This window comes from Aplysia californica, unplaced genomic scaffold, assembly GCF_000002075.1.
Source record: "Aplysia californica isolate F4 #8 unplaced genomic scaffold, AplCal3.0 scaffold00196, whole genome shotgun sequence".
NCBI lineage: Eukaryota > Metazoa > Mollusca > Gastropoda > Aplysiida > Aplysiidae > Aplysia > Aplysia californica.
Window position 1 is genome coordinate 191,424 of NW_004797466.1, and position 10,753 is coordinate 202,176.

General features: G+C 40.4%; 1 protein-coding gene across 1 annotated transcript; it reads right to left on the reverse strand.

Moving 5' to 3' along the window:
* Positions 1–234: 234 nt before the first annotated feature.
* Positions 235–4,766, reverse strand: LOC101862186 (Rieske domain-containing protein). The gene is made up of 4 exons (XM_005098887.3): positions 4,607–4,766; positions 3,936–3,970; positions 1,282–1,362; positions 235–933 (listed from the first exon to the last, which is right to left on the reverse strand). The coding sequence occupies exons 1-4, from the start codon at positions 4,743–4,745 to the stop codon at positions 763–765; spliced, it is 426 nt and encodes a 141-aa protein (XP_005098944.1). The 5' UTR covers positions 4,746–4,766; the 3' UTR covers positions 235–762.
* Positions 4,767–10,753: the final 5,987 nt, after the last annotated feature.

Consider the following 10,753-nt stretch of genomic DNA (forward strand, 5'->3'; position numbering starts at 1 on the left):
TGTAGATCTTTCCTACCAGAAGATCAGGGGTGTGGCTGAAAGACAGCAGTAAGAAGAAGCGAAGGAGTAGCAGTAGAAAGGCTGCAGAAAGAATCAGGATCCCAGAGGAAGGGGCAAAGGAGGTGAGGGGGTGGGGGAAAAAAGAGGAGACGAAAGCAGACGACAAAACATTGCTAGAGAGCAGGAAATGAGGTGAAAGGAAACAAATTTAGAGAAGAAAATTTTTCAGTCGCTACCCCGATTCGAACCCGGGACCTTTGAATGAGAAGCTAACACCTTAACCTCTAGGCCACGAGAGCCCCCTGTCAAGGGTCTGCACAAAGTAAGCTTTTCTTATGGTGGGTAATTTTCATAGGGAAATTAAACATCACAGTTCTGGAATCAAGTAATCAAGAAGGATTATCTTGTTTGGTACTGTACTGGAAAGTGGGAAGACGTGAAATAATATCAAGATGCTAGCCCAGGATAAGGAAAGGAGAAAAGTGTTTGTGGCCCATATTCTGATGCAGGGTGAGAAAGGCAATGATGATGATGACTGTACTGGACTAAAAAAGACGCTACGCCGGTTCAAATACCTCAAGGGGCTTTCTTGAACTTTGGATATTCGTACTGGGTAGTCAGGAGTAAAAACTTGAAAATCCTTAAATCATTTTTAAAGCAAAGCCCAAAGCAAATCTAAAAAATACATATGACACAAAAAATAGCATTTTGTCTCATACAGAGTAGGCTATCTAAAAAAAATTACAGATATAATTCCTGTGGTCAGCTGGCCGGAGAGTTGTACTGATCAGACTCCAATTTTGTATGAGCAGGGTCACCTGTGGACAGGGTCACATAGACATCATCCCCTTCTAAGGTCACTAGGTGCGTCCTCTGCTTGACACCTTTAGAACACAGCACGGGAGGCTTGGACAGGTTGTGGGGATCAATGGACTGTGAAATCAACCAACAAAGAAGGGATAAATTTTTGACGCGCTTAAATCTATAAAAATGGATAATATAATCAGAAATTGTTTGATTACTTCTTCTTCTTCTTCTCCTCCTCCTCTTCCATTCATCCAATGGAGTTAAAAAATGATACAACCTGTCTTAAATTCTGATTTTTTCTAACCAGAAAAGACATTTTTACAATTAGAGTTTCAAACACATCTGTCTCTGTATAATATGCACATGTGGTATCGTAAAATGCAAATTGCCAGTCTGAGAGCCTAACCACAAGGCCACAGATGCCACTTTTAGCACTGTTGACAAAATAGCAGTTGTCAATTTCTTTAAACTCACATGGTAGAGCCCTTCCCCAGAGCGTAGTGTAATCTTGTATCGGTGCCATGGACAGACAACACAGGTATATCCTGGCATTTCCTGAAGAGCAAATTCATAATACTGGATGATTAAGATCACAGTCACTAATAATATGACTAGTTCTGACAGTTAATAAATGAACATGTTGTCCCCCCCCCCCCCAATAGTATTTCAAGGTTTCAATTTTAGAATCCCATCACACAAAAACGGCTACAGGAACACTGCCTCCTCTTTGCTGACATCTTAGAGTATGAAAGAACAAAACCAACAAGCCTGGTACAATTACCCTCTATGGATCAGAGCACCATTTTGTGTTTCAAACAGAACTCTGATTGCTTTACAAATTTTGTTAAAGAGAGGTCTCATTTAGTGAAAGTAGATTATATCTATAAACTCCCAATCGTATGTCCGGTGGAACTTGGATTCAACTAAGTCGTCGGGCCTGGCATTCAATTTTGTTGAATCCGACTGTTCGTTATGGCAAGTATATGAGGTTGTTGTGTAGATAATTACAGGTAACGAGCAAGTAATGTATAACGTATTCGACTTTCTCAATTAAAAGTAGTTTGGTTTCAAATGAGAGGCATTTTCATTTCTTTGCTACCAAAGAAGTGCTGGAAAATTCCAGGAAAATACACTAAACTCCACCAAGCACACACTGCAATATGGGCCGATTTGTTCAAATACATGCTTGTGTCAGCTATCATTTACAACGTTTTGTTCACTAAACAAGTTACGTTGTTGTGTAGAGCCTAGCATACAGCAACGTTTGATTCCACAGTCCAGCGCGCAAATCATTTTGTATCTATGTCAAGATTAGCTCATCACTGTAATATATTGATCAGTAGCTGGTGAAAAAAATAACTGTGTCGCATTTGTTTCTCTACTGAAGTTCCATACCCGGACTGTTTGTACCCCCTCCCCTCAATCCCCCAGACACACACACACACAGTCACACGAGTGCTGGCCGCACTACTGACCCCAACACGCGCTAGGACATGGGAGCGTGATTACAACGCCTGTGTTGGTATGAAAGGAGGCTGCTGATTGGTCGCATGAAGCAGTTCACCCTGCAAGCGACTTTGTTGAATCCGAGCTTACTCATTTAGGTTTTCGTTGAATCCAAGTTATTTTATTGATTTTTATAAATAGAAAAATTGGGAAATCCAGCTCATTTAGTTGAATCCAAGTTTTCGTTGAATCCGAGATCGTTGAACCGAAACTGAGTTCCACTGAACTGGATCAATATCTTTCAAGAGTTCCTAGAAAAGGAGGTAAAAGGTAAGCGGAAAGATCGTTTGCCCACTTCGCTCCATCAGTTTGGAACTCTCTTTCCTTACCCGTGAGACATACAAACATCTGAGTCTAAATCTAAAATATCTTTAAACACACATTTAATGACATCATTTTTATGTCAGTAGATTCATGTTCAGTACCGTACAATGTTATGTAAACGACAATGTATCCATTTGTGTATTTTGCTAATTACATTGCGTATACAGTGGAATCCTGTTGTAACAAGAGGGAGGGGACTGCTGGTAAATGTCCGTTATAGCAGGATTCTCCTCATAAGGGATCCAGTAATAAATTCAAGAGAAATAATAAAGTAGGCCTAATCTATGAGTTGGGTGTTCTATTTATTTCTTTTTGTTAACTCCCCTGATGATGATTTTTTTTATACATGACCTCTAGGTCATACTTGATCAAAAATTGAATCAGGTTTCTTTCTCTAGCGCTAGCGATTTTGACAGCTTGGCATTGGCGATCAGAAAGAAAGCGCTCTTGACTAACTCGTCCGCTGTGTTGTCCCCCACCTCATCACACCCTGTGGTGCGTTCCGTCTGCTTGCGCATGTCACACATTCGCTCCATACATCACATCATTGTGACCTCTCCATCCCCGCATCGGAGAAGTGAGAGGCATGGTAGGCCTAGATAATCTAGACTAGGCTGGCCTATCACGCGATGCGTTCTACTTGTCAGTGCATGCCACACCCTTCCCGCTCATTCTCCCCGGCCTTCATTGTTGACACACATGTGGGCTCTCCCATTCTTTGTTTCGCTAGATCATCAACAAGTTTCTCAACTGGCGAGGTCTTACATTATAAATGTATAATTTACCTATTCACTGTGCACAGCAGCAGCTATATTCCGCTCTAACCAACTCGCTTGTTTGTCTGATTGCGCTATAGCAGTATTTTATTTACAAAGATAAAGAAGAGAAAAAATCGGGGTTTTAGAATAATGTCTTTATAACAGACTTCTCGCTATTTCAGGACTCATTATAAGTGGACTCCACTGTATTATTTTATTATGTGAATTTGTAAATGTGCTCATTTCGTAACAATGTGTAAGCGTGCCCATGTGATGAGCAAGTAGATGTGTGTGTGTGTGTTTGGCATGAATGTGTGTGCACATGTGTGCGTGTAATGTGTGCCTTAGTGTGTGTATGTGTTTGTGTGTGTGTGTGTGTATGTGTTTGTGTGTGCGCGCGTGTGTACATGAATATTGTTCGTGCTTGCATTTATGTGAAGTGCCTAGAGCTGTGTTCATACGGGAGTGGGTGGAATAGAAATGATCTACATTATTATTATTATTATTATTATTACTGGGAATTAAAAGTTCATTACAAACCTCAATGTCTCCCATGTGCAGAGGACCACCAGCATCTGGCAAATATGAGAGAGCAGAACAAGCATCATTCTATCATCATGATATAACCATCATTTGAGAGCTTATTATTAAATGAAAAAAGTGGTATCGTTAAACAGATTTATTACACTTAGTTAAAATTGCAAACACACCAGAGGAAATTGTTTTTTAATGATTTTTAATGGTGAAAAGTATGAAAATATTATTTGAAAGCATGAAAATAGTTTACCTCCTAGCAATCAGTCTTCTATGCTTATGATGCACATCTACTTCATAAAAATAAAAGTGCAAGCCTTTCAAGACATCAATAACAAGGATAATGAATCAAACTGAGATGGATTTTTTTGGCTGTATGACTTTCTTAAAAAAATATAGTAATCACTGAAACAAGTTGTAAAGCATAAAAAGCTTGTTAAGGGGTAACTTGAATACATTTGTTACTAAAGGCCACATATCCTCAAGATATAACATACCTACAGTTCCCATTTTCCTCAAGCTCACCCAGCTGCAAATGGTTACTTGGAAATTGGAAGAGATGGAACAAGTAAATGATAGCAGTATCATTATATTATTATACAGTGAAGCACACTATATAGCGTGTACCAATGTAAATCTGTATACACACAGCCTATGGGTCTTCTATAGATACTCACGGTAACAAAAGCTATCAAGCGCAAACAGCTCAGAGCCACGGGCTATGATAAATATATCACGGCCTCGAACAGTAAGCCGCTTTCTTCCACCAACTCTGATGATTTCACTGAGTTGCCCCACTAATATGCTTTCAGACATTTCTCTTGTCTTGACCTGTGAGAAAAGTAAAATGGTCATTATCTTTCCATTGCCATGTTTCCAAAAATTACACACATCAACATCTAGAGAATTGAAACAATGGTAAAAATGTGCTACCTTGCAGTTTAATAAACATCACATTATATAGCGTGTACCAATGTAAATCTGTATACACACAGCCTATGGGTCTTCTATAGATACTCACGGTAACAAAAGCTATCAAGCGCAAACAGCTCAGAGCCACGGGCTATGATAAATATATCACGGCCTCGAACAGTAAGCCGCTTTCTTCCACCAACTCTGATGATTTCACTGAGTTGCCCCACTAATATGCTTTCAGACATTTCTCTTGTCTTGACCTGTGAGAAAAGTAAAATGGTCATTATCTTTCCATTGCCATGTTTCCAAAAATTACACACATCAACATCTAGAGAATTGAAACAATGGTAAAAATGTGCTACCTTGCAGTTTAATAAACATCACATTATATAGCGTGTACCAATGTAAATCTGTATACACACAGCCTATGGGTCTTCTATAGATACTCACGGTAACAAAAGCTATCAAGCGCAAACAGCTCAGAGCCACGGGCTATGATAAATATATCACGGGCTGATTAGGCAAAGCATTTTCTGTGATCTTAGACTTAGACAGGTAAAAATCGTTCAAAAGGAAGGAATTTCTCTTAAAAATCTGTTTTCATTGGCGTTAGGCAGGTTTACGTTTTATACAGCAAATAATAGAGTGATTTATCACTCGGGGAGCGAGGTGATTCCACTTTGACAGGTTTCAATCTTACACAGGTTTCCGTTAAAAGGGTGGGTTCAACCGTATTTCCAAAGATGGGATAACAAACACATAAATAGTCGTATATAGGAAATCAATTGCAACCATCACTATCTTTACATATTTACATTAAAATTACATCATTCCATTTGTTTTGCAGGCCTACAAATTTTATGAATTTTCAACAAAGGCCCTACTTCTTCTGCAGAGGTCAATGCAGTTCTGCAAAGCAAGCCTTGCGCGGAATAATATATATTTTTTTAAGAATTAGAATGGGGAATCTTGTGGTCAAGAGGTACAGTGTTCACAATTCTCCTTCGATATTTCCCAAGTTCGAAACCTGACAGCAACGGAAACTCTTCTTCTCTAAAAAATTTTCTCCTTTTGCCTCTTCCTGCTCTCTAACCATGTTCTGTCGTCTGCTTTTGTCTCCACTTTCTGCCCCCTCTGGGCTCCTGATTCTTTCTGCTGCCTTTTTGCAGCTACTCCTTGGCTCCTTCTAACTGCTGTTTTTCAGCCATACCCCTGAACTTAGGGTAGGTAAGATTTGACACCTGGCCTTCTCAGATAAGGGTAAAAAATCTCAGTCTCGTGTGCAAGTTGTGCACGTTAAAGATCTATCCCTTGCGCATTCATTGCAGTTGCAAGTGCGCCTTGAAACACTTACCAAAACAAAAATCACAAAAAGATTGTCTTCGGTGGTTCTAAATCAATAAGAGTAGGCTTTCGTTGCCACCCAGGCGAAATTCAAAATTAATTCCTTACCAAACTGAAAATGCTCATTTTTATAAACCATAGAAAATAAACTTAGAATGGTCAGAATAAAGGGAGGAATTCTGTAACGAGCGACCACTATGAAAATGAAATACAGTATAGAAGAATAGAGTGTTAGGGTAGAGGCTAAGGTTAAGGCAGTAGGGTTTGGGTTGGGTTAGGGCTAGGGTGGTGGGTGATCTTGTAGTTCCATTCGTTAAAGTCCACGATCCATTTGTTTACATCCAGAGAAGAAATCCAGAAGTCTTGATGACCAAATACTATTTGAAATAGGCTACACAAAGAGCAGGGATGCAAACTAATAGCAAAACATCAAATTAGGATTTATAATTCAGGGGGGCATGCCCTTGCCCTTATTAGGTCAGGTCCCTCTGAAACCCCCTACTCTTGAATTTAATACGGGGTGCCCACTACGGCTGGGATCGGCTCAAAAACAAACATGTTTGTTTTCAGTTTCAGGCGATCAAGTCGGGCGATCTGCCCGATCCAGCTGTAGTGGGGACCCCGTATAACGAACGAAACTACAACATACAACAACGTTTATTTTATCATGTCATAAAGTAATATTCTTATTATCTCGTGTAGGAGGTATTCTACCAAGTAAATCATTGAAAATGTGAGACGTTCAATCACAGACTGACAGTTTAGATCTCATTATTACAACCAACCAAAGGCCAAAGAAGAAGGACTTCAACGACAACGAGCGACCACCCCATCAAACACAATAAAGAAGAGGCCTAACCCTAACCCCTCAATTCTGCTCTGTCTCATAGTGATCGCTCGTTACGGAAGTCCTCCCTAACTATGTTCTCACTCTCTTCTTTGATCTCAAATTACCTGAATTTACCTGATAGTCATCCATCAGCCTTCATCATTTATAAATGGAAAACGAAACTACTTTTTGATTGAACATTAGGAGTTACCTTTCTTTGTTGTTATGGCAAAGAGAAGTGGGTTGCAATCGGGAGTCATAGATATATATACATTTATAGAGAGATCACTAACGTCAGGGCATTTTAAAATCCCGTAGTGGTAACAACCAAGGCAGTTTATGTTATGAGACTCGCTAATGGTTGTCCGGAAAGTGTTGCTGTACCCTTGTTTATATTGTCGGCGTCGTCTTTTCTGGTGTTTTTGGACCGTTAGCCAAATAAAATTGCTATTTACTTAATTAATTATTGCATTCTTCAATTGTAGGTATCATACTTCCGTCTTACAGAATCAATATATACCTTTTTCCCTTTTCTAACTTTACTAATATAATGGGACTATATATTTCGTCGGCCAGCTGATAACATTTCACAAGCCAAAAATTTGTAATTTTCTTTTTTTTTAAATTGTAGCTTCTTGGCTTATGGTATTGGCTGCATATGTGTTTTTACTTAGCCCGCTTACTTAGTTGGAGAAAAGAATCGGAGAGCCTATCATTGCAGGCGGTAAAATGTCATAGCTGCTTACTCCCTCCTCTCCAGAAGATCAATGAAGGGATGCGGTTTGCTGATCGTGCCAGTTATAAGCAGCTATTAGATATTTTTCTGGTTTTTCCACACAGGTTGCTGTACCTCTCCCCGGCCATCTTGAGTAACCAGCTCCCCTCAGTCTTTACATTGTGTGAGATATGGAGCCTTCATCTTTTCTGTGGTAATTGAACCATGCTGTAAGTGCTGCTATGACTGTTGGTGGACATATTATAGGCCTAATTGAATGGTGCCGCCATTCTCAACCTGGCGGGCTAGTTTATCAGCACGTTCATTGCCTCGAACTCTTCAATGACCAGGGCTGAAGATCCATACAATCTTTGTGGTGAGTCTGCTGCTTCGCATCGCCTCTCGCCAGACTGCATACATCATCATGCGCTTCTTCACTTTTTCGATGGTACTCATCGTGTCAGTGACCAGACTGATGCCCTGTCGCCTTAAAATCCAGTTTAAGGCCTCCATCTGTGATGGCTTTCATATCCATGCACATGTTGAACGTGGTTATACTAGTTGCCCCTGTCTGCTCTCTCTGTACATGATCCCCATTAAACAGTGGCGCTGAAAGCCCATCCAGATTTGACCCCACGCTGTACTGATCCATCTGTTCACTGTTGTTCTCTATCAGCGTCTCTACCTCGGCATTGGCTGCCCCCTCTGGCCACTCACGACATTCTCTGCCTAATAGCTAAGTTTACACTACGGTACCCGAGTATGGCCAAGTGTGTCGGTGACGCTGACCCATTCGCTGCTCCTTCGGATGTCTTGCATTTTACAGTACCATATTTAACCAAAGTCGTCGCTGCCTCTTTCAACCATTCAGCCCCTCTACGTTGACGTGGGCGTAGTTATTCCCATCTTGTCATGATATGGGTGATGAGCATCGGCGATGACTCCCAAATAGGCCTACGCTTTCACCTGAGCAATCTTGTGGCGTTCTACCATGCCTGGACTTAGTTCAAGTTGCGTCTTACTCTTAGAGAAAGTAAAGGGACTTCTGAGACTAACCTGAACATGAAGACCTTGCGGTAAATACTATCTTTGGATCCCCTTAGTGCATAGAAAGAGCATGAAAATGAGCGCCATCGTAACATAGCGAAGATGAGCACAGGGATTACGTTTTTTTCTTCTGGCAACAGTGTGACTGATAATGGTTTGAACAGCTGTGTTCCAGTATTGGCCCGTACATGTAGGGCCTACATTATTGTATTTGTGCGATATGGTACAGGCAATACACATATCAGACTCAGACGAACAATTGCCGATTAGTCCTCAAGAGCAGGACATACTTCGGAAAACATCCATACTAACAAGGCAATATTATGTAAAACTTGTGTTGGAGTATGAAGCAGTACAGTGAAATAAAATACTGTACAATAATCCATGTAGACTAAAAAATGGTCAGAGGCCTACTTCATTATTGTCCCTTTACATGACGTAAAAAACAAGATTCATTCATAACTCTATCAATCTGTCTAAACAAATGCAAGGACATGTATGTTTAAGTGACCTAAGACCACACTACAACATAACGTATCTACCCTTCTCTTTCTTACCCCAGTCGTCCATTCCCTGCTTTCCACGATTACTTTTCTTTAAAATAGCTTCTTTGTTTTGAGTCCAAGCGGCAGTCATTTCCCTACTTCCCTAAAAACAACAACAACTGCTTACCTACTTTTACTTGTGGAGAGGCAGTTGAGTAAAAGTTAGATTTGTCTACTGAGCTTAAATGCTTCAAACATTTAAAAAAATCATAGCAAAGAAAAAAGAAAAAAAAAGACAAAGAAAAAGGACTCTTAACGTACACTCTGTGACGCAGACATTTCCGATGAGAATAAGAGGCGGATGATATCAAGAGCCAAATCGAAAATGACGCCACGCATGAGCACATTTCGTGAGCTAACTGCGTCAGTGGCCATGGCAGCTTCCGTGAAGACTACTACTTTTCGATCAAAGTTCCTTAATGATGTCAGTACTTGCTGGCGTGGCCCAGTTGCGCTGCAGGACTGTAGGAAGCATTTTTTTTCGACATGTAGATTTATTACTTTTATGTATTACCGATGATCCAGATTTGATCAAAGCTCCCCACAGACTTTTCCAATTAAAAAAAATAAATTTTTATACTGTTTGGCATTCTTTGACTGAAGGATAATATATAATTATATGGGTAGTTGCTGTTGATGTACGTCTTGTCATGTTCTCAACGTTTTGACCCTTCAGTCGGTCATATAATAATATGACGGAAACAGTCAAGTTACATCATCCAATCATCGTCGTAACTTGTGCTGATAAAGAATTTCTTAACACCAAAGCTAGGGCTGGACAGGTTTCCGACCCTACACGCACCGTAGGCGGTGTCATTACCGGCACCAGTCCGCTTGAACTGGTACTATTGGGAAGGTGCCACCATCTCTGAATCTGAAGCTAAACTTCCCCTCAATCTTAACACTACACAGAGGACAAACATTTTACTGGCTCCCCCGCCATGACCTTGTTTGTAGGACTCTAAAAACTTAGAAAAGCAAAGGGATTTCATAGTCTCTTTCATACTTTCACAAAAGCAATATAAGATGAAAAGATGTACTTTCACTTTCACCGGGGCAACAGACCAGACAAAAGTCAGGAAAGGTGTCCACTGTCTACAGCCTCCGCTCCTCATTGTGAAATTATATAAGGACAGAAACGTGCAGTACAGGAAAACAGCTAAAGATGTCAAGAAATCAATAAGAAAAGACAAGGAGGAATTCATAAACAGACTAGCAGAGAAGGCAGAGGAAGCACTGAAGCAGCGATAGGAGGGCACATGCGAATCCTTTACCATACCACAAGGACACTTGCTGGAAAATATGGGAAACCTGAAGTACCTGTAAAGGACCAAGACGGGAAAAGCATTTTTGGAAAGGAAGCTCAGTCTAAGCGATGGGGAGGTATTCTACCAAGTAAATCATTGAAAATGTGAGACGTTCAATCACA

Coding starts and splice junctions, on each gene's coding strand:
- LOC101862186 (XM_005098887.3), bottom strand. CDS start 4,745: ATGTCTGAAAGCATATTAGTGGGGCAACTCAGTGAAATCATCAGAGTT. Junction 1,363..3,935: donor TGCACATGGGAGACATTGAG/GTTTGTAATGAA, acceptor TTTGCTCTTCAG/GAAATGCCAGGATATACCTG. Junction 934..1,281: donor CTGGGGAAGGGCTCTACCAT/GTGAGTTTAAAG, acceptor TTGATTTCACAG/TCCATTGATCCCCACAACCT.